Raw genomic sequence first — 24,745 nt, forward strand, 5'->3', positions numbered from 1 at the left:
CTAAAAACAAAAGTACAGACCTAAAAACAAAAGTACTGTAATTTGATAGTTTCCTATGAGGAGCATTATTTATTTTTACCGCGACCGGCAATCAGAGTTAATCTTGATCTTTTATTTTTTTTTACCACTACATCACGTGGTACCGGTCAACCTATTTGATGTTCATGGTAATACGCATTGTAGCCTAGTCTAGTAAATTGACCCGTGCTTTAGGGTGACCATCCCACTTTTCCTCGTACAGTTTCAGCCACATTTCAGGTATCTTGACTTTTCAGGGAACAAAAAAAAAGTTACATTTTGTCGGCAAGACGCGTCAATTTGTGAGTGTGAGTGTGTGCAAATGTGAGTAGATTAGCTTGAAAACAAAGGTTGGATATCTTCGAAGCAGTCTCCAGTTTCTTATTAGACCTCAAGGGTGTCACCTTGTTGAAGGCTCACTTTCCATTTCTCCTGAAAACCGGAACATCCGGTTGTTGGGAACACCTAAGAGGCTAATAGGTGTTGCTATCCAACGGAGCACTGCGATTGGTTGCCCAAAACAATTAGGCGGGGCTTAGCGAAGTGTCAATTGTGATGTGTAAACAATAACTTTTTTTTATTTATTATTATTTTATACGTTCCATTTCATTGTGAGGTCATTGTTGTTGAGAACTACCTGGTTATTTCCCCTTTTCAAAGGAGTTCGACGAGAGTCGATGCTTTTACCCCAGGAGTTTGGTACTGAAGATGGAGCTAAATGCAGACGTCAAAGAAAGTGGAAGCGGATATTTTAGATTCATCATTCAAAAGGGAGCCAGTCAGATAGCGCTCCGAAGATTCTCTGACTGGGACGCTGTTGGGAGAGCAGCAGCAACAGCGGCGGGTTTGAATGTGTAGGCTAAAGAAAAATAACTTTTTTGTTGTTGTTCCATTTAAACGTTAGATGTCATAGCTCTTTATCGGACACACACACTTGTCTGATTCTGAGGCATGTTTACTCGTCAATGCAGCTGGCCCACTTAAAACATGTTGTTTTTCTTTTCAGATGTTTCTGACTAATTCATTTGAAATGTGGTGTTGTTATTAGCTAGGCTACTGTGATTTTTAAAAAAAAATATATTGTTTTATTCAGGAGAAAAGATACCGAATTCTACGATTACATTGCCAACATTACTGAAAAAACACTGTTCGATGGTTTGATTATGGTCACGATTATCCTCAACGCTCTGTTCATGGCTTTGGAGACCGACTATGATTTGAAATACAAACTTTTTGGATTCTTTGCGGTGGGTAATTTGCTGATCGCAATTTTGCTAATTGCGAACACTGACATAGAAGCATACACAATTACGTCTAGGGAAAATGTAACAGTTCCATAAGCTTAAGCTTTGTAGCAGTTGTATGCAAATATGTCCTCTACTCAAATCCAGTCGTCCCTTCACTCTTATTTTCATCAAACAGATTGCAGACGAATTCTTCATGGCCATTTACACCATGGAGTTCTTGATGAAGGTATACGTTAACCCAGGGGTTTACTGGAAAAATGGCTACAATGTTTTCGACGCTATTATTTTGGTCATTTCATTCGTTCCCATGTTCGCTGATGGAGGGGACTCCAGTGCAATGGGGACCATGCGCATCGTCCGCGCTTTTCGCTCTTTGCGCGTGCTGAAGACTGTGTCCTTCATTCGGGGCCTGCAGGTGAGAATGACGCAATTAGTGCTACAATACTTGGCCATACACATGTGTCTGTTACGTTGGTCTTTGGATTACCTTTTTTAGAGTTTGACGGTGGATAAGGTTTGTCAGGTTTGTAGAGATTTTTAGTGTTCTCTCTCTTTTGTTGTGTTTTTGTTTGATTGACAGGCCTTGGTTGTAGCTCTATTCAAGACCATGAAGAGTGTGGTATATGTCCTGGGCCTGATGTTTCTCCTGATGTTCATCTTTGCCATCATTGGATATTACTACTTTGGAGACCCTAACACTGGAGATCCTGAGAACTGGGGAGACCTGGGCTGTGCGCTCTTCACACTTTTCAGTTTAGTGACAGTGAGTATGAATTAGAATAGCCTACCTATCCTAGTGGAAATCTTGCCTATGGTACGCAGGTGTTTCATGAGCTTGGGTCCCAGGAAAACAGTGAATTTCTCATTTGGGTCCCAGGCTGTAAAATAACCCCTGCTGTAGACTGCCAGTTCAGTCTGGCGTAGGCCGAACCAAATGTCCTCCGTCTGTCCACCGGTAGACCTAAACATTTTACATTTGTTTTTTTGACAGTCGTATTCTCACGTCAGGGCCCTTTTGTTGTGCTGCCATGTATGAAATATGTCAACGTTATGTTCCTACAACAGTATCTTTCATCGCAAATATCCCAACATGCTGTCTGTTGTGGTCTGTTTAGTGCACATGTTGAGGAAACATACATAATTAACATCTAGGGTTACAAAACTCTGGTAATTTCCCCCAAATTCCCAGGTTTTCCATTTTCCCTTTTGATTCCAAGAATCATCCTTCTGTGATTTCTGGAAAACTTGGGAATTTTGGGAAAACTACTGTAACTGTTTCAACTCTTATTCCGTTGTCTCTGCCCTCCTCAGGTGGATGGTTGGACTGATCTGCAGCAGAACCTTGACGACCTGGGGATGAACTCCAGCCGCATCTTCACCATCGTCTTCATCCTCATCGGCTACTTTATCTTCTTCAACATGTTCATCGGCGTGGTCATCATGGAGATCCAGGTACGTACTGTACTGGACTACCACCGTTGTTGTTACTACTACTGAGGTTGAACCCCTCTGTCCCCTGTCCTCCAGGTTGAACCCCTCTGTCCCCTGTCCTCCAGGTTGAACCCCCCTGTCCTCCAGGTTGAACCCCTCTGCCCCCTGTCCTCCAGGTTGAACCCCCCTGTCCTCCAGGTTGAACCCCTCTGCCCCCTGTCCTCCAGGTTGAACCCCTCTGCCCCCTGTCCTCCAGGTTGAACCCCTCTGCCCCCTGTCCTCCAGGTTGAACCCCTCTGCCCCCTGTCCTCCAGGTTGAACCCCTCTGCCCCCTGTCCTCCAGGTTGAACCCCTCTGTCCCCTGTCCTCCAGGTTGAACCCCTCTGTCCCCTGTCCTCATGGGAGTCCCAAATGGCATCGCACCCTATTCCCATACATAGTGTACGCTGCCTGGTCAAAAGTAGTGCCCTGTATTGGGAATAGGGTTCCATTTTCTATGCATCCTGTCTTCCTGGGCCCAAGCCAGCTCAGCTCAGTGCTGTGCTGTCTCTGTGGGGTTTAGTCAGATGTGATGTCCAGACGGCAGCTCTCAGGCAGGGCTACATGTGACCCTTCGTATAATTATTTACAGCTGACGCCCTGGAGAAAGCAAGCGACCAGGCCACCTCTTTAAAATCAAATCAAAAGTTTACACAGTTTAGCAGATGTTATAGCGGGGTCAGCGAAATGCTTATGTTACTAGCTCCTTAACAATGGAGTAAAATGTCAGAGTACACAAATAATCACAAAAAAAAAATATACGAAATCATGAAATGTCGGAACGAATCCAAGTAGCCCTTTCCTGCAGTCAAGTGACCTAGTGGCTTCATGGGTGGGATGTTATTAATATACTTCATAATTATTAAACATGTTTATTTTTTTAAACAGCCCCAAAAATCCAGTGTTTCTATGTCAAATGGTTTTGTTATATTTCAGTCATCTGTGATCTGTAAATGTAATATTGGGACAGAAACTTAAATGTAATACATTTCCACTCTATATCTCACATGGTACAGGTGTCTATATTTTTGTTAAGCCCATAACCGTGTATGAGGTGCACATACATTTAGTTTCAAAGTAGATTTGTTTTAAGACGATCAAGCAACACTCTGTATGACTCTGATGAGCCCAGTACAGTAAAAGGTTAACAACCCAAATAGCACTGTAACAACAGTAATCCAAATGCAACCAAGTATCTACACTGGGTGAATTTACAGAAGATATACAGTGGGGCAAAAAAGTATTTAGTCAGCCACCAATTGTGCAAGTTCTCCCACTTAAAAAGATGAGAGAGGCCCGGTACACTTCAACTATGACAGACAAAATGAGAATTTTTTTTTCAGAAAATCACATTGTAGGATTTTTTATGAATTTATTTGCAAATTATGGTGGAAAATAAGTATTTGGTCACCTACAAACAAGCAAGATTTCTGGCTCTCACAGACCTGTAACTTCTTTAAGAGGCTCCTCTGTCCTCCACTCGTTACCTGTATTAATGGCACCTGTTTGAACTTGTTATCAGTATAAAAGACACCTGTCCACAACCTCAAACAGTCACACTCCAAACTCCAATATGGCCAAGACCAAAGAGCTGTCAAAGGACACCAGAAACAAAATTGTAGACCTGCACCAGGCTGGGAAGACTGAATCTGCAATAGGTAAGCAGCTTGGTTTGAAGAAATCAACTGTGGGAGCAATTATTAGGAAATGGAAGACATACAAGACCACTGATAAATCTCCCTCGATCTGGGGCTCCACGCAAGATCTCACCCCGTGGGGTCAAAATGATCCCAAGAACGGTGAGCAAAAATCCCAGAACCACACGGGGGGACCTAGTGAATGACCTGCAGAGAGCTGGGACCAAAGTAACAAAGCCTACCATCAGTAACGCATTACGCCGCCAGGCACTCAAATCCTGCAGTGCCAGACGTGTCCTCCTGCTTAAGCCAGTACATGTCCAGGCCCGTCTGAAGTTTGCTAGAGAGCATTTGGATGACCCAGAAGAAGATTGGGAGAATGTCAGATGAAACCAAAATATAACTTTTTGGTAAAAACTCAACTCATTGTGTTTGGAGGACAAAGAATGCTGAGTTGCATCCAAAGAACACCATACATACTGTGAAGCATGGGGGTGGAAACATCATGCTTTGGGGCTGTTTTTCTGCAAAGGGACCAGGACGACTGATTCGTGTAAAGGAAAGAATGAATGGGGCCGTGTATCGTGAGATTTTGAGTGAAAACCTCCTTCCATCAGCAAGGGCATTGAAGATGAAACGTGGCTGGGTCTTTCAGCATGACAATGATCCCAAACACACCTCCCGGGCAACGAAGGAGTGGCTTCGTAAGAAGCATTAAGGTCCTGGAGTGGTCTAGCCAGTCTCCAGATCTCAACCCCATAGAAAATCTTTGGAGGGAGTTGAAAGTCTGTGTTGCCCAGCAACAGCCCCAAAACATCACTGCTCTAGAGGATATCTGCATGGAGGAATACCAGCAACAGTGTGTGAAAACCTTGTGAAGACTTAGAGAAAACATTTGACCTCTGTCAGTGCCCACAAAGGGTATATAACAAAGTATTGAGATAAACTTTTGTTATTGACCAAATACTTATTTTCCACCATAATTTGCAAATAAATTAATTAAAAATCCTACAATGTGATTTTCTGGATTTTTTTTCTTCTCATTTTGTCTGTCATAGTTAAAGTGTACCTATGATAAAAATGACAGGCCTCTCTCATCTTTTTAAGTGGGAGAACTTGCACAATTGGTGGCTGACTAAATACTTTTTTTGCCCCACTGTAAAAGGCACTTACATCTTTTGTCTTGCCCATTCACCTTCTGAATGGCACACAGACACAATCTATGTCTCAGTTGTCTTAAGGCTTAAAATCCTTCTTTAACCGAAGAGCTCAGTTTTTATTTGTTCGAAAAGTTTGTTGTTTGAAAGTGTATTGGAAGGTTAGTTTGAAACCAGCAATGCAGTTGTCATCAGTTGCTGGGACTGCTTGAAGCATAGATTCTGATTGGTCAGATCAACGTTGAACAGTCCTTACCACTGGTGCTTGTCTCTTTCCAGTGATCCTGCCGACCCCAGGACTGGTCTGAGGAGCTATTTGGCGTTGCAGCTAGCCTAGCTGCATATCAAGCTAGCTGGGTTTTCTTGAATGCAGCCCGCGATGTGGTTAACAATTGTGGCTGGGACTGTGGATTGTTCCGGGTTTGTGGCTGTCTAGATCCCTGCTGTTTGTTGTTTTCAATCTTCCCCATGACCTTCCCTGTCTGGAACTGTAAGGCGTAACAGGGTAACCAACGTTGCTAGCTACCGTGACAGAGACCAAAGCCGGCGGGAGTACCGTTGAGGACAGTGGTGTCTCTCTATCACACGTAAAGGATCTTTTAAACAAACAAAAATAGACCAACAAGCAGTTGTTACAACAACGAGAAAATAGCTTCAAGTGTTTTGTCCAAATACTCGTGGATTCTACTAATCAAAGAATGGACGACCTGACGAGAGAGGCCCAGAACCTGAAGAACAGTTTGCAGTTTTCCCATGGTCAGCTCAATGAGTTGAAACAGAAGAGCAATATGACAGCAATCTGTAAGTCATTGAGAGAGGACATCAGTTCTGTGTGTGAATCCATGATAGCCTGATTTATCCGTCATTGTTATCTCGAGGGACAATCAAGGTGGATTAACATGGTTGTGGACGGAATTGCAGAATCTCCACATGAGACCTGGACGGAGTCTGAGGTCAAAGTGAGAGAAATGATCTCTGAGAAATTGAATATGGACCACAGGAAGATTGAGGTGGAGCGCGCCCACAGGACTGGAAAACCCACCACCGGCCCAGGTGACAGGCCCAGGCCGATAGTGGTCAAGTTCCTGAGGTTCAAGGACAAGGTAGCTGTTCTGGAAAGAGCCAAGAACTTGAGAGGAACGTATATCTTCCTCAATGAGGACTATCCTGAAGCTGTGCGCCAGAAGAGGAAAGAACTGATCCCAGCCATGAAAGCTGCCAGAGCGCGTGGGGACATTGCTTACATCTGCTATGACAGGCTCATTGTTCACCCTCCCTCCCAGAAGCCTGGAAGGGATGAGAAAGCCAAGCCTTTGGGTTCATAGCTTCAACCCCACAGCGCGCACACACACACACACACACACCCACACACACCAACTGATTAATGGACTGCTGAATGTATATATTTTTTTCTCTTGCTTTGCTTGCTCTTTTCAGTAGTATGTCTAGCTCTGATAAGCTACCCAGGAAAGGACTGAAAATAGCCCATATTAATATATGTAGCCTTAGAAATAAGGCTCATGAAATCAATAACTTGCTACCATCAGATAACATTCATATATTAGCCATTTCTGAGACTCACTTAGATAATTAATTTGATACAGCAGTAGCAATACAAGGATATATAACTTCTATAGAAGAGACAGGAATGCTTATGGGGGAGGTGTTGCTGTATATATTCAGAGCCATAATCCCTCTAATGCTTAGAAGATCTTATGTCAAGTGTTATTGAAGTGTTGTGGTTGCAGGTTCACTTGGCACATCTAAATCCTTTTTATTTATTTTGCTATAGGCCACCAAGTGCTAACAATCAGTATGTAAATAATATATCTGAAATGGTTGTTAGTGTATGATGTTAAGAGAAAGGTATACTTTCTTGGGGACCTGAATATTGACTGGTTTTCATCAAGCTGTCCGCTCAAGATTAAGTGTTTTACTGTAACCAGTGCCTGTAATCTGGTGCCTGTAATCTGGTTATTAATCCACATACCAGGGTGTTTTTACAAACACTACAGGAACAAGATCATCCACGTGTATGGATCACATTTTTAATAATACTGTATAACTTTGTTTTAAAGCTGTATCCGTACCCATTGGATGCAGTGATCACAATATAGTGGATATATACAGGAAAGACAAAGTTCCAACAGCTGGGCCTAAAATAGTGTATAAGAGATCATACAAAAGATTTTGCTGTGACTCTTATGTGGATAATGTTAAATATATTTATTGGTCTGATGTGATTTTAATGAGGAGCATCCAGATGCTGCACTTGATTAATTTATGAAATTGCTTCTTCCAATTATTGATAAACATGCACCTGTTAGAACTGTTAAGGCTCCATGGATTGAGGAGGAATTGAAAAAACTGTATGGTTGAAAGAGATGGGGCAAAATGAGTGGCTAATAAGTCTGTCTGCACATCTGACTTACTGCAAACGGAGAAATGATGTGACTAAGAAGAAGAAACTGTATTATGAATCCAAGATCCATGATATAAAGAACGATGGAATAAAACTTTGGAGTATTTTAAATGAAACTATGGGCAGAAAGACTTTCAACTCCATTTTTCATTGAATCAGATTCATCACAAAACCATTTGATGTTGCCAATTATTTTAATGATTTATTTCAAAGTGGGCAAACTTAGGCAGGAAATGCCAACAACAAACAGTGAGCAATTATATTAATGCATAAAAAAAACAGATAATGAAAGAAAAGCATTGCAAGTTAGAATTTTGTGAAGTTAGCGTGGGAGAGGTGGAAAAATTGTTAATGATCAATAATGAAAAACTTCCTGGCATTGACAACTTAGAGGGAATATTTTTAATCTGAGCCTAGAGGCAAGTCTTTGTCCTCAGGCCTGCAGGGAAGCCAAAGTAATTCTGCAACCCAAGAGTGGTAATACTGGTTCTAACAGCAGACCTAAACTCAGCAAAAAAAAGAAATGTCCCTTTTTCAGGACCCCCCCCCCCCCCCCCTTGCCTTGGTGGAAGACTGGGGTAACATCTCACAGCAATAACTGGCAAATCTGATGCAGTCCAAGAGGAGGATATGCACTGCAGTACTTAATGCAGCTGGTGGCCACACCAGATAATGACTGTTAATTTAGATTTTGACCCAGGGACACATTATTCAATTTCTGTTAGTCACACGTCTGTGGAACTTGTTCAGTTTATGTCTCAGTTGTTGAATCTTATGTTCATGCAAATATTTACACATGTTCAGTTTGCTGAAAATAAACACAGATGACAGTAAGAGGATGTTTCTTTTTTTTGCTGAGTTTATAAGCTTGCTGCCAGCTCTTAGCAAACTGTTGGGAAAAAAAATTGTGTTTGACCAAATACAATGCTATTTCTCTGTAAACAAATTAACAACAGACTTTCAGCATGCTTATAGAGAAGGGCACTCAACATGTACTGCACTGACACAAATGACTGATGATTGGTTGAAAGAACTGGATAATAAGAAGATTGTGGAAGCTGTACTGTTAGATTTCAGTGCAGCAGCCGTTTGAATTGTATTTTCAACCTCAGCTCTGAATCCACGATATGGCAATCTATCTAATAGAACTGAGGGCTTTCTTTTTAATGGAAGCTTCTCTAATGTCAAACATGCGAAGTGTGGAGTAACACACAGCAGCTCTCGAGGCCCTCCCCTCTTTTCTATTTTTACCAATGACCTGCCACTGGCATTAAACAAAGCACGTGTGTCCACGTACGCTGATGATACAACCACACACGCATCAGCAACCACAGCTAATGAAGTCACTGAAACCCTTAACAAAGAGTTGCAGTTTTGGAATGGGGTGGCCAGTAATAAACTGGTCCTGAGCATCTCTAAAACTAAGAGCATTATGTTTGGTACAAATCATTCCCTATGTTCTAGACCTCAGCTGAATCTGGTATGGTGTGGTGAATGGTGTGGCTGTTGAACAAGCTGAGGAGACTAAATGACTTGGCGTTACCTTAGATTGTAAACAGTCATGGTTAAAACATATAGGGTCAAAGGTTGTAAAGATGGGGAGATGTCTGTCTGGCCATAAAATAAATAGATGCTCTGCTTTTTTTTGAGACCACACTCCACTAAGCAAGTCCTGCAGGCTCTGGTTTTGTCTAATCTTGATTATTGTCCAGTCGTGTTGTCCAGTGCTGCAAAGAAATACCTAGTTAAGCTGCATCTGGACCAGAACAGAGCGGCACGTTATGCTCTTCATTGTAATCAGAGGGCTGATATAAATACTATGCATGTCAGTCTCTCTTGGCTAAGAGTTGAGGAGAGACTGACAGCATCACTTCTTATTGTAAGAAACATTGTTGGAAATCCCAAATTGTTTGCATAGTCAACTTACACAGCTCTGACACACACTTATCCCACCAGACATTCCAACAGGGGTCTTTTCGCAGTCCCCAAATCCAGAACCAATTCAAGAGAGCGTTCCATATTATATAGAGCCCTTATTGCATGGAACTTCCTTCCATCTCATATTGCTCAAATAAACAGCAAACCTGGTTTCAAATAACGGATAAAGCAACACGTCACGGCACACCTCTATTTGACCTAGATAGTTTGATATGTAGGCTACGTGTGCCTTTAGACAAAATGCATATAGTTCTGTCCTTGAGCTGTTCTTGTCTAATAATGTTCTGTATTATGTCATTCTGTATTACGTTTCATGTTCTGTGTTCTGGTCTAATGATGTTCTGTATTATGTCATTCTGCATTATGTTTCATGTTCTGTGTTCTGTATGGAACCCCAGGAAGAGTAGCTAATAAAATACCAAACAATAAATCAAAAATACCAAGCCGATGTATGTGAATGGTGTGTATGCACAGTATGCGAATAGAAAATGTGTTTACTGCAGTAGTTCTATAGGATGGACCATGACTAGAAAACAGTATATGCATACAGTATTAAGTGGGTGAAACGGTATGTAAAATTACATAGAAAATGCTGAACACTGTTGTAGCCTAGTGGTTTAGAGCGTTGGGCAAGTAACCGAGAGGTTGCTGGATCGAATCCCCGAGCTGACAAGGTGAAAATCTGTCATTAACGAGGCAGATAACCCACTGTTTCCCCGGGCACTGAAGACATTGATGTCGATTATGGCAGCCCCCCCCGCACCTCTCTGATTCAGAGGGGTTGGGTTAAATGTGGAAGCCACATTTCTTTTGAATGCATTCATGCTCCCAGGTGATTTATTTTTGTATTGTTACAACGTTTCCAACCTTTAGGTCTTCATGCATCCATATCCCAGGTAAGGGTGGATGGTCCTATATACAGTGGGGCAAAAAAGTATTTAGTCAGCCACCAATTGTGCAAGTTCTCCCACTTAAAAAGATGAGAGGCCTGTAATTTTCATCATAGGTACACTTCAACTATGACAGACAAAATGAGGGGTTAAAAAATCCAGAAAATCACATTATAGGATTAACTATTTGGTCAATAACAAAAGTTTATCTCAATACTTTGTTATATACCCTTTGTTGGCAATGGTCAAACGTTTTCTGTAAGTCTTCACAAGGTTTTCACACACTGTTGCTGGTATTTTGGCCCATTCCTCCATGCAGATCTCCTCTAGACCAGTGATGTTTTGGGGCTGTTGCTGGGCAACACAGACTTTCAACTCCCTCCAAAGATTTTCTATGGGGTTGAGATCTGGAGACTGGCTAGACCACTCCAGGTCCTTAATGCTTCTTACGAAGCCACTCCTTCATTGTCATGCTGAAAGACCCAGCCACGTTTCATCTTCAATGCCCTTGCTGATGGAAGGAGGTTTTCACTCAAAATCTCACGATACATGGCCCCATTCATTCTTTCCTTTACACGGATCAGTCGTCCTAGTACCTTTGCAGAAAAACAGCCCCAAAGCATGATGTTTCCAACCCCATGCTTCACAGTAGGTGGTGTTCTTTGGATGCAACTCAGCATTCTTTGTCCTCCAAACACGGTGAGTTGAGTTTTTACCAAAAAGTTATATTTTGGTTTCATCTGACATTCTCCCAATCTTCTTCTGGGTCATCCAAATGCTCTCTAGCAAACTTCCGATGGGCTTGGACATGTACTGGCTTAAGCAGGGGGACACGTCAGGATTTGAGTCCCTGGCGGCGTAGTGTGTTACTGATGGTAGGCTTTGTTACTTTGGTCCCAGCTCTCTGCAGGTCATTCACTAGGTCTGGGTTCTAGGTCTGGGTTCTGGGATTTTTGCTCACCGTTCTTGTGATCATTTTGACCCCACGGCGTGAGATCTTGCGTGGAGCCCCAGATCGAGGGAGATTTATCAGTGGTCTTGTATGTCTTCCACTTCCTAATAATTGCTCCCACAGTTGATTTCTTCAAACCAAGCTGCTTATCTATTGCAGATTCAGTCTTCCCAGCCTGGTGCAGGTCTACAATTTTGTTTCTGGTGTCCTTTGACAGCTCTTTGGTCTTGGCCATAGTGGAGTTTGGAGTGTAACTGTTTGAGGTTGTGTACAGGTGTCTTTTATACTGATAACAAGTTCAAACAGGTGCCATTAATACAGATAACGAGTGGAGGACAGAGGAGCCTCTTAAAGAAGAAGTTACAGGTCTATGAGAGCCAGAAATCTTGCTTGTTTGTAGATGATCAAATACTTATTTTCCACCATAATTTGCAAATAAATTCATTAAAAATCCTACAATGTGATTTTCTGGATTTTTTTTTCTCATTTTGTCTGTCATAGTTGAAGTGTACCTATGATAAAAATTCTCATCTTTTTAAGTGGGAGAACTTGCACAATTGGTGGCTGACTAAATACTTTTTTGCCCCACTGTATAGGGGCAGTACTCAGTGAACAGTATGTAAACCTTGTTAAAGTGACCAGTGTTTAATGACTTTTATGTACATTGGGCAGCAGTCTCTAAGTTGCAGGGTAGATTATTGGCTGGTATCTGACTAGTGACAATGTCTAAGGTTCAGGAAAGAATACTGGGCGGAGGCCAGCTAGTGATGACTGTTTAACAATCTGATGACCTGGAGATAAACAGATTCTATCAGTCTGGTCCCAGCTTGGATGCACCTGTACTGTCTCCACCTTCTAGATGGTAGCGGTGTGAACAGGCCATGGCTCGGTTGGCTGAGGTCCTTGATGATATTCTTGACCTTCCTGTGACACTGGGTGCTGTAGATGTCCTGAATGGCAGGCAGTGTGCACTGGATGATGTGTTGGGCTGACCGCACCACCCTCTGGAGAGCCCTGTGGTGCAGTTGTTGTACCAGGCGGTGGTACAGCCCGACAGGATGGTGCATCTGTAGAAGTTTGTGAGGGTCTTAGGGGCCAAGCCAAATTTCTTCAGCCTCCTGAGGTTGAAGAGGTGCTGTTGCGCCTTGTCGTCTGAGGGAGAGGCTATTTTCCTGGAATCTCATCGTTGTTGGTAATCCAGCCAGCTGGTCTGTACATGCTCTGAGGACGCAACTTGGGATGCCATCTGGGTTGGCAGACTTGCGAGGGGTTAACAAGCTTGAATGTCTTACGTCAACCACGGAGATCGGGAGCACACATTCCTCGTGAGCGATAGGGGCACACGTCGGTGGCTTTGTGTTGTTTTCCTCGAAAGTGGGATAAGGTGTTAAGCTTGTCCAGGAGACCGGCGTCAGTGTCTGCGACTTGGCTTGCTATCTCTTTATAATCTATGATTGTCTGGAGGCACATGGGTCTCGTGTCTGAGCTGTTGAATTGCGATTCAAATCATCTCTGTACTGTTGTTGTTTTGCCTCTTTGATTGCCTTACGGAGGTCAGAGCTGGTCTGTTTGTCCATGTTCCCAGTCACCTTGTGTGTTTTAAATGTGGTTTGAGTTTTGTGCGAATGCTGCCATCTATCCACAGGTTTTTGGTTTGGATAAGTTCTAACCATCGGGGGGAACAACATCCTCTATGCACTTCCTGATGAACCCGAGTCCTACTATACTATTCTCAGAGGCGACCCAGAACATTTCCCAGTCCGCGTGATCAAAACCGTCTTGCAGCATAGATTCTGATTGGTCAGATCAACGTTGAACAGTCCTTACCACTGGTGCTTCCTGCTTAAGTTTCTGCCTATAGGAGGGGAGAGGAGCAAGATGGAGCCGTGATCTGATTTGCCAGAGGGAGTGCGGGGGAGGGCCTTGTAGCCATCCCGGAGGGGAGAGTAACAATTGTCAAGCGTACGCTCTCCGCGTGTAGGACAGGAGATGTGTTGATAGAATTTCAGGAGGAAATTTGGAAAGTCCCCAGCTACAATGAATGCGGCCTCGGGATATAACTTGTTCACGCCCTACAAGTTCACATACCAGTGAGTGAGGGAGTGAGTGAGGTGAGAGAGTGAGGTGAGAGAGTGAGGTGAGAGAGTGAGTGAGAGAGTGAGAGAGTGAGGTGAGAGAGTGAGTGAGAGAGTGAGAGAGTGAGTGAGAGAGTGAGTGAGAGAGTGAGAGAGTGAGTGAGAGAGTGAGTGAGAGAGTGAGAGAGTGAGAGAGAGTGAGTGAGAGTGAGAGAGTGAGTGAGAGAGAGAGTGAGTGAGAGAGTGAGTGAGAGAGAGTGAGAGAGAGAGTGAGAGTGAGTGAGTGAGTGAGTGAGTGAGTGAGGTGAGTGAGGTGAGAGAGTGAGAGAGTGAGTGAGAGAGAACCTTCTTTTATTGCTGCTGGTTGCATCTCAAACAGCCCCCTATTCCCTTTATACTGCACTACTTTTCAACCAGGGCCTATATATATATATATATATATATATATATATATATATATATATATATATCACACACACATCCAGGCTGTATCACAACCGGCTGTGATTGGGAGACCTATAGGGCGGCGCACAATTGGCCCAGTGTCGTCTGGGTTTGGCCGGTGTAAGGCCGTCATTGTAAATAAGAATTAGTTCTGAACTGACTTTCCTTGTTAAATAAAAACACAGTGCTTTAGGAAAGTATTCAGACCCCTTGATATTTCCACATCTTGTTATGTTACAGCCTTGTTCTAAAATTGATTAAATAGCCTTTTTTCCCCCTTCATCAATATACACACAATACCCCAAAATGACAAATACATTTTGCAAATGTATTGAAAATATTTACGTAAGTATTCACACCCTTTCCTCAGTACTTTGTTGAAGCACCTTTGGCTGCGATTACAGCCTCGAGTCTTCTTGGGTTTGACGCTACAAGCTTGGCGCCCCTGTATTTAGGGAGTTTCTCCCATTCTTCTCTGAAGATCCTCTCAAGCTTTGTCAGGTTGGATGGGGAGTGTCGCTGCACAGCTGTTTTCAGGTCTCCAGAGACGTTCGATCGGGTTCAAGTCAGGGCTCTGGCTGGGCCACTCAAGGAAATTCATAGTCTTGTCCCGAAGCCACTCCTGTGTTGTCTCTGCTGCGTGCTTATAGTCATTGTCCTGTTGGAAGGTGAACCTTCTGAGGTCTGGAGCAGGCTTTCATCAAGGATCTCTCTGTACTTTGCTCATCTTTCCCTTGATCCTGACTAGTCTCCCAGTCCTTCCTGATGAAAAACATCACCACAGCATGATGCTGCCACCACCATGCTTTACCATAGGGATGGTGCCAGGTTTCCTTCAGATGTGAAGCTTGGCATCAGACAAGAGAATCTTGTTTCTCATGGTCTGAGAGACCTCTAGGTGCCTTTTGGCAAACTCCAAGCAGGCGGTCGTGTTCCTTTTACTGAGGAGTGGCTTTCGTCTTGCCACTCTACCATAAAGGCCTGATTGGTGGAGTGCTGTGGAGATGGACCATCGGGTTCTTGGTCACCTCCCTGAACAAGGTCCTTCTCCCCCGATTGATCAGTTTGGCCTGGCGGCCAGCTCTAGGAAGAGTCTTGGTGGTTCCAAACTTCTTCCTTTTCACAATGAGGCTACTGTGTTCTTGGGGACCTTCAATGCTGTAGAATATTTTTGGTACCCTTCCCCAGATCTGTGCCTTGACCCAATCCTGTCTCGGAGCTCTACGGACATTTCCATCGGCCTCACAGCTTGGTTTTTGCTCTGACATGCACTGTCAACTGTGGGACCTTTTTATACAGACAGATGTGTGCCTTTCCAAATCATGTCCAGTCAAGTGAATTTTCCACAGGTGGACTCCAATCAAGTTGTAAAAACATCTCAAGGATGATCAACGGAAACAGGATCCACCTGAGCTCAATTTTTGAGTCTCATAGCAAATGGTCTGAATACTTAAGTAAATAAGGTTTTGCTTTTTATTTTAATAAATTTGCAAAAATATGTCTGTAGATTGATGAGGAAAAATTGATTTAGTCCATTTTAGAACAAGGCTGTAACAAAATGCGAAGGGGTCTGAATACTTACTTTGTGTACCTACAGTACCAGTCAAGTTTGGACACATCTACTCATTCTAGGGGTTTTTCTTTATTTTTACTATTTTCTACATTGTAGAATAATAGTGAAGACATCAAAACTATGAAATAACACGTATGGAATCATGTAGTAGCCAAAAAAAAGTGTTAAACAAATCAAAATATATATTTTATATTTGAGATTCTGCAAAGTAGCCACCCTTTGCCTTGATGACAGCTTTGTACACTCTTGGCATTCTCTCAACCAGCTTCAGATGGAATGTTTTTCCAACCGTCTTGAAGGAGTTCCCACATATGCTGAGTACTTGTTGGCTGCTTTTCCTTCACTCTGTGGTCCAACTCATACCAAACCATCTCAATTGGGATGAGGTCGGGTGATTGTGGAGGCCAGGTCATCTGATGCAGCACTCCATCACTCTCCTTGGTCAAATCGTCGTTTCTTTGCAGCAATTCAACCATGTAGGCCTGATTCATGCAGTCTCTGAACAGTTGATATTGAGATGTGTCTGTTACTTGAACTCTGAAGTGTTTATTTGTGCTGCAATCTGAGGTGCAGTTAACTGTAATGAACTTATCCTCTGCAGCAGAGGTAACTCTGGGTCTTCCTTTCCTGTAGCGGTCCTCATGAGAGCCAGTTTCATCATTGTACTTGATGGTTTTTGTGACTACACTTGAAGAAACTTTAGAAGTTCTTGGAATTTTCTGCATTGACTGACCTTCATGTCTTAAAGTAATGATGGTCTGTCATTTCTCTTTGCTTATTTGAGCTATTCTTGCCATAATCGTCTGTATACCACCCCTACCTTGTCACAACACAACTGATTGGCTCAAATGCATTAATTTGTGGAATATTTCCTTCCCGTTTTACAAGGTACACCTGTTAATTGAAATGCATTCCAGTTGACTACCTCATGAAGCTGGTTGAGAGAATGCCAAGAGTGTGCAAAGCTATCAAGACAAAGGGTGGCTACTTTGAATAATCTCAAATATAAAATGTTTTGATTTGTTTAACACTTTAATTTTTTTTGGTTACTACCTGATTCCATATGTTATTTTATAGTTTTGATGGCTTCACCATTATTCTACAATGTAGAAAATAGTACAAATAAAGAAACGTGTGTGTGTGTGTGTGTGTGTGTGTGTGCGTGTGTGTGTGTGTGTGTGTGTGTGTGTGTGTGTAATAGGGTTCCATTTGGGACACAGCCAGAGTGAGGGGATGGATGGATCGGGAGGCTCTCTGGGTTTCCTTTGGGGAGCTGCTATAGTGATAATGTAACCTATTTCTTAGCTAGTGTGTGAAGTGTTATTTCCGTCCTCCACCATGTGGGGGGGGGGGGGGGCACGCTGGTAGTAATGGATCTCTGAATAAACATAAGGTATTAAAAAATATATATATGGATCTTAGCCTCTGCTCCTAAGGTCCGAGGACGACTTTTAGCAACTGGTTTAAGGAAAAAGCTACCTGTTTTTATATGCAAAAAAAAAAAAAAAGACAATTTGTATTTCAAATAATGTTGTAATTCACGTACGTATTGGTCTTAATATGAACTATTCACTTTAGATACACAGGTGTTTCAATCGACTTTTAGGGTTTAATATACAGTGCACTAGAAATTATGCATTTACAGATTTGAAAACCAGTTGTACAAATCGTAGCTAGGAATCCAATACTTTTTCATGTGTTTTCCCCAGCATGCAACGAAGCGTTTTGAGAATGAGGTACAAAGTGAACGGGAGGCTTCGCTGACCCAGAAGAAACACGCCATCATCCAGAGACAGAAGAACGAGATCAGGAATCTGATCCAGAGCCAGGTGACACTCACACCAGAGCCAGGTGTCCCCTCCCTATACTGTGTACTATAGGAATTTGGTCAAAAGGAGTGCACTATAAAGGGTGGTATTTGGGACATGCGGGTTAGGTTTACGTTAGACTATAAAAAAAAATATTTAACTAGGCAAGAACAAATTCTTATTTACAATGACGGCCTACCTCGGCCAAACCTTAACCCGGACAACGATGGGCCAATTGTGCACCGCCCTATGGGACTCCCAATCACAGCCGGTTGTGATACAGCCTGGAATCGAACCAGGGTCTGTAGTGACGATACCCTAGCACTGAGATGCAGTGCATTAGACTGCTGCGCCACTCAGGAGCCCCTAATGTTAGTTAGGACTAAGGTTGGTTTACGTTGTGGGATACCGATGCACAAACAGGTGTTGAATTGATTCTTGACTTTTTGACCCTGATGATAGACACCGCTAGCCATTTTGTGGTGATTGACACCGCTAGCCATTTTGTGGTGATTGACACCGCTAGCCATTTTGTGATGATTGACACCGCTAGCCATTTTGTGGTGATTGACACCGCTAGCCATTTTGTGATGATAGACACCACTAGCCATTTTGTGATGATAGACACCGCTAGCCGTTTTGTGGTGATTGACACCGCTAGCCATTTTGTGATGATAGACACCACTAGCCATTTTGTGATGATAGACACCACTAGCCATTTTGTGGTGATTGACACCGCTAGCCGTTTTGTGGTGATTGACACCGCTAGCCATTTTGTGATGATAGACACCACTAGCCATTTTGTGATGATAGACACCGCTAGCCATTTTGTGATGATAGACACCGCTAGCCATTTTGTGATGATTGACACCGCTAGCCATTTTGTGGTGATTGACACCGCTAGCCATTTTGTGATGATAGACACCACTAGCCATTTTGTGATGATAGACACCACTAGCCATTTTGTGGTGATTGACACCGCTAGCCGTTTTGTGGTGATTGACACTGCTAGCCATTTTGTGATGATAGACACCACTAGCCATTTTGTGATGATAGACACCACTAGCCATGTTGTGATGATAGACACCACTAGCCATTTTGTGGTTATTGACACCGCTAGCCGTTTTGTGGTGATTGACACCGCTAGCCGTTTTGTGGTGATTGACACCGCTAGCCATTTTGTGGTGATTGACACCGCTAGCCGTTTTGTGGGTATTGACACCGCTAGCTGTTTTGTGGTGATTGACACCGCTAGCCGTTTTGTGGTGATTGACACCGCTAGCCGTTTTGTGGTGATTGACACCGCTAGCCATTTTGTGATGATAGACACCACTAGCCATTTTGTGATGATAGACACCGCTAGCCGTTTTGTGGTGATTGACACCGCTAGCCATTTTGTGATGATAGACACCACTAGCCATGTTGTGATGATAGACACCACTAGCCATGTTGTGATGATAGACACCACTAGCCATTTTGTGGTGATTGACACCGCTAGCCGTTTTGTGGTGATTGACACCGCTAGCCGTTTTGTGGTGATTGACACCGCTAGCCGTTTTGTGGTGATTGACACCGCTAGCCGTTTTGTGGGTATTGACACCGCTAGCTGTTTTGTGGTGATTGACACCGCTAGCCGTTTTGTGGTGATAGACACCGCTAGCCGTTTTGTGGTGATAGACACCGCTAGCCGTTTTGTGGTGATTGACACAGCTAGCCATTTTGTGATGATAGACACCACTAGCCATTTTGTGATGATAGACACCGCTAGCTGTTTTGTGGTGATTGACACCGCTAGCCATTTTGTGATGATAGACACCGCTAGCCATGTTGTGATGATAGACACCACTAGCCATTTTGTGGTGATTGACACCGCTAGCCATTTTGTGGTGATTGACACCGCTAGCCGTTTTGTGGTGATTGACACCGCTAGCCGTTTTGTGGTGATAGACACCGCTAGCCGTTTTGTGGTGATTGACACCGCTAGCCATTTTGTGATGATAGACACCGCTAGCCATTTTGTGATGATAGACACCGCTAGCCGTTTTGTGGTGATTGACACCGCTAGCCATTTTGTGATGATAGACACCACTAGCCATTTTGTGATGATAGACACCACTAGCCATTTTGTGGTGATTGACACCGCTAGCCGTTTTGTGGTGATTGACACCGCTAGCTGTTTTGTGGTGATTGACACCGCTAGCCGTTTTGTGGGTATTGACACCGCTAGCTGTTTTGTGGTGATTGACACCGCTAGCCGTTTTGTGGTGATAGACACCGCTAGCCGTTTTGTGGTGATAGACACCGCTAGCCGTTTTGTGGTGATTGACACCGCTAGCCGTTTTGTGATGATAGACACCGCTAGCCATTTTGTGATGATAGACACCGCTAGCCGTTTTGTGGTGATTGACACCGCTAGCCATTTTGTGATGATAGACACCACTAGCCATTTTGTGATGATAGACACCACTAGCCATTTTGTGGTGATTGACACCGCTAGCCGTTTTGTGATGATAGACACCGCTAGCCATTTTGTGATGATAGACACCGCTAGCCATTTTGTGATGATTGACACCGCTAGCCATTTTGTGGTGATTGACACCGCTAGCCATTTTGTGATGATAGACACCACTAGCCATTTTGTGATGATAGACACCACTAGCCATTTTGTGGTGATTGACACCGCTAGCCGTTTTGTGGTGATTGACACTGCTAGCCATTTTGTGATGATAGACACCACTAGCCATTTTGTGATGATAGACACCACTAGCCATGTTGTGATGATAGACACCACTAGCCATTTTGTGGTTATTGACACCGCTAGCCGTTTTGTGGTGATTGACACCGCTAGCCGTTTTGTGGTGATTGACACCGCTAGCCGTTTTGTGGTGATTGACACCGCTAGCCGTTTTGTGGGTATTGACACCGCTAGCTGTTTTGTGGTGATTGACACCGCTAGCCGTTTTGTGGGTATTGACACCGCTAGCTGTTTTGTGGTGATTGACACCGCTAGCCGTTTTGTGGTGATAGACACCGCTAGCCGTTTTGTGGTGATAGACACCGCTAGCCGTTTTGTGGTGATTGACACCGCTAGCCATTTTGTGATGATAGACACCGCTAGCCATTTTGTGATGATAGACACCGCTAGCCGTTTTGTGGTGATTGACACCGCTAGCCATTTTGTGATGATAGACACCACTAGCCATTTTGTGATGATAGACACCACTAGCCATTTTGTGGTGATTGACACCGCTAGCCATTTTGTGATGATAGACACCGCTAGCCATTTTGTGATGATTGACACCGCTAGCCATTTTGTGGTGATTGACACCGCTAGCCATTTTGTGATGATAGACACCACTAGCCATTTTGTGATGATAGACACCACTAGCCATTTTGTGGTGATTGACACCGCTAGCCGTTTTGTGGTGATTGACACTGCTAGCCATTTTGTGATGATAGACACCACTAGCCATTTTGTGATGATAGACACCACTAGCCATGTTGTGATGATAGACACCACTAGCCATTTTGTGGTTATTGACACCGCTAGCCGTTTTGTGGTGATTGACACCGCTAGCCGTTTTGTGGTGATTGACACCGCTAGCCGTTTTGTGGTGATTGACACCGCTAGCCGTTTTGTGGGTATTGACACCGCTAGCTGTTTTGTGGTGATTGACACCGCTAGCCGTTTTGTGGGTATTGACACCGCTAGCTGTTTTGTGGTGATTGACACCGCTAGCCGTTTTGTGGTGATAGACACCGCTAGCCGTTTTGTGGTGATAGACACCGCTAGCCGTTTTGTGGTGATTGACACCGCTAGCCATTTTGTGATGATAGACACCGCTAGCCATTTTGTGATGATAGACACCGCTAGCCGTTTTGTGGTGATTGACACCGCTAGCCATTTTGTGATGATAGACACCACTAGCCATTTTGTGATGATAGACACCACTAGCCATTTTGTGGTGATTGACACCGCTAGCCGTTTTGTGGTGATTGACACCGCTAGCTGTTTTGTGAATGATACTTGCGACAGACATCCAAACATGACCTACTTAACACGCTCTTCTCCAGACCTGGGTTCAAAAACTATTTGAAATAATTTCAAATACTTAATCTGGGCTTCATTGAGCATGCCTGGCGCAATGGAACCAATATAATTTATCACAGGCTAAAGGAAATGCTAAAGCTATTTTAAAGATTTCGAATAGCGTTTGAACCCCGATCTGCTCTCCTCCCTCCATACAGACAGGCAACTTCACCAAGCTAGTGCAACAGTTCAACAAGTCTCTGCGTCACACTGATTACACTGTGATGGAGGACCTGTGTACCAGCATGTCCTTCATAGACATCTACCTGACCACCCTGGATCACCAGGACACCACTGTCAACAAGTAGGAACCCTACAGCACCTTACAGTCTGAACAAGTAGGAACCCTACAGCACCTTACAGTCTGAACAAGTAGGAACCCTACAGCACCTTACAGTCTGAACAAGTAGGAACCCTACAGCACCTTACAGTCTGAACAAGTAGAAACCCTACAGCACCTTACAGTCTGAACAAGTAGGAACCCTACAGCACCTTACAGTCTTAACAAGTAGGTTCCCTACAGTCTTAACAAGTAGGCACCCTATAGCACCCTACAGTCTGAACAAGTAGGCACCCTCCAGTCTGAACAAGTAGGCATCCCACAGCACCCTACAGTCTGAACAAGTAGGCACCCTATTCCCTATATAGTGCATGAAGGAATTTGGGACATAGTACACCAAGCACTAAATGTATTGTTAACTGAGCTAGCTTACCACCAAACGTCTGTCTCAGAGACCACACACACACACACACACACACACACACACTCTCAATCAGAGTCCTATCTGGGTCACAGCCAAACAGACTCTCCTATAAAGGGTTAATGATTCTTCTGTGAGGGGCAAACAGACTGTAAACGAGAGTTATAAAGAGAGATAGGTGTTTTTTTTTTTTTTTTTTTTTAAACTCAATTGAGTGTTTGTGCAAAGTAGGAAGAGAATAGTGTTTGAGAGAGAGAGAGGTTTATGACAGCCATGAAGTGGAGATAGAGGGGTCGGAAATAACATTCTACATGTGCATTAAAAGCTCTCTGTTTTGAATTGCTGTGGTTGACTTTCTTTTTCAATACATGGACCGGAGGCACTTTTCAAATCAGAACTAATGTTTTTTTGTCTTATCCTAGAAACCTGAATGTTACGGAAACATTTCTAAGCTGTGTTTTTTTCTAGAATATCCCGTTTTTAGAAATGGATACATCCAATGATGTCAATTTTGCATAATGAAGTCTCGTATTTTTTTGAATTATTTTTAGCTTTAACCTAACGATGTAGACATAGTACCATAATCCTTAAATGAATGTCACGTGTCAAACTCGTCCCCCCCCCTCCCCTCCCCCAAAAATATTTTTGACGCAAAGATGATGATTTGGGTAATTACTACATTTTTTTTTTCTGTGGACGTGCATGATTATAGTACTTTTGTCGGTGTAGGGCTTGTAACAGCATGCACTATCGTCACCCAGTCTTCTACACGTTTTTTACCGTCCAAACAACCAACAGTTTTGGTTGTCATTTTGGTTTCAGGTTTAAATCATCAAACCACATCCTAAGAAATCTCCAACTAAATGACTATAGACTATAAATCTTTACACACACGGTGTATGTCTTTTATAGCAAAAACACATTCAGTTGATTTTAAGGTATTGAATAATAAGGCTGCCTTATGTACGCTCAAATGAAAGGGTGATATCTCATTTTGTAAAGAAAACGTATGTGTGTGTGGTGTGGTGTGTGTGTGGTGTGGTGTGGTGTGTGTGTGCTGGTGTGGTGTGGTGTGTGCTGGTGTGGTGTGGTGTGGTGTGTGTGTGTGTGTGTGTGTGCTGGTTATCTAGCTACTGTAATTACGGGTAATTATAGAGACTATAGTTATGAAAAGTAAGGTAACTAAAGTGTGATGAAGAGATGTATAACAAAAAAAGATCGTCCCCTTGCAGGCTGCAGCAGCTGTACTCTGAGGCCGTTCTGATTCTGAGTGACTTACTGGAAGAAGACTTGATTGAAATGGAACAGAAAGCACTGAGAGAGAGGAAAATCAAAATGAGGGCGTAACAGCTACAGGAACAGGGATCCGACTGAGAGCTACTGAGAGCTGAAATCCTTGTTCATTTGCATACTGGTATTCAAATTAAAAAAAGAGGACATATGTTGGCACGTTACAGCTGTCTGTCAGGTCTTTGTTGTGGGTTGGCTATGGTGATGTCCAGTCCATTCCATTGGCCTAGAGTTGGCAGAGAATGGTCTTCAAGATGTCTCCAGGATCCATCCCAAATGGCACTCTATTCCCTAGATAGTGCGCTACTTTTTTTGACCAGAGCCCCAAGGACCCTGTTTTAAATAAGTGCACTAAGTAGGGAATGGGTTCCAATTTGGGATGCAGACCAGGCTGTCAGCCAGGCAGGGAGAGTCCAGTCCAGATGGCCCACATAGTCATGTCTGTACTCAGGTTTGGGGCCACTGTGAGGTAGGCTACTATCTGTAGAATCCGGAGGCCCACGTAACCCCTCTGTCTACTGGTGAACAGCCACAGACAGGCACAACACGTCATCTGTTACACGGGGACTTTATAGGAAGTTCTGGATGATTTATTCTCCAAGTCAATACGTGGGTCACGAACTCTCTTCTCACTAGTTGCAAACCTGTTTGGTACAAGTACAGACTGTCATTTGCATTTCGCGCTGTTTGGAGTAGTTAAGACACTCTGGCTGTGAGATATGTTCGGAGGGAAGTAGACTCACCAGTAATGGCTTTCGTGTAGGTATAGAAATATCTGTTTTGAATATTTACAGGCTATAAAATGAAACCTTATAGCATCTGCTCTTCAATGATATACACAGACTGGGGTGTGGCCTAATTGGAAAATATATGATTGTTTTGGTTTTTTTAGTCTTTTGTTTTTATTATGATGTCATGAACAACGTAACCATATGACGATAGAGCCAGCCAAATCCCCACGGGTGTATGAAACTCCCATTGACATCAATTGCTTGGTTTACACGCTTTGAGTTAGGAAAACGTTTGTCAAGGG

The 24,745-nt window shown here is 43.4% G+C and overlaps 1 protein-coding gene across 1 annotated transcript; it reads left to right on the forward strand.

Annotated features, from left to right (window-relative positions):
• Positions 1-452: 452 nt before the first annotated feature.
• LOC110534834 (cation channel sperm-associated protein 3) lies at positions 453-23,876 on the forward strand. Its single transcript, XM_036989550.2, has 8 exons — positions 453-872; positions 1,112-1,265; positions 1,441-1,680; positions 1,846-2,028; positions 2,577-2,717; positions 17,533-17,652; positions 21,880-22,025; positions 23,655-23,876. Exons 1-8 carry the CDS (start codon positions 727-729, stop codon positions 23,767-23,769), a joined length of 1,245 nt encoding a protein of 414 aa, XP_036845445.1. The 5' UTR covers positions 453-726; the 3' UTR covers positions 23,770-23,876.
• Positions 23,877-24,745: the final 869 nt, after the last annotated feature.

The sequence above is a fragment of the Oncorhynchus mykiss genome, chromosome 10 (assembly GCF_057628025.1).
Source record: "Oncorhynchus mykiss isolate SJ-2025 chromosome 10, ASM5762802v1, whole genome shotgun sequence".
Lineage (NCBI taxonomy): Eukaryota > Metazoa > Chordata > Actinopteri > Salmoniformes > Salmonidae > Oncorhynchus > Oncorhynchus mykiss.

Excerpts from the sequence above, each read along its gene's own strand:
- LOC110534834 (XM_036989550.2), top strand. The coding sequence starts at position 727 with ATGGAGCTAAATGCAGACGTCAAAGAAAGTGGAAGCGGATATTTTAGA. Across the intron at positions 1,266-1,440 it reads AACTTTTTGGATTCTTTGCG|ATTGCAGACGAATTCTTCAT; the intron begins GTGGGTAATTTG and ends TTCATCAAACAG. Across the intron at positions 17,653-21,879 it reads GGAATCTGATCCAGAGCCAG|ACAGGCAACTTCACCAAGCT; the intron begins GTGACACTCACA and ends CCCTCCATACAG.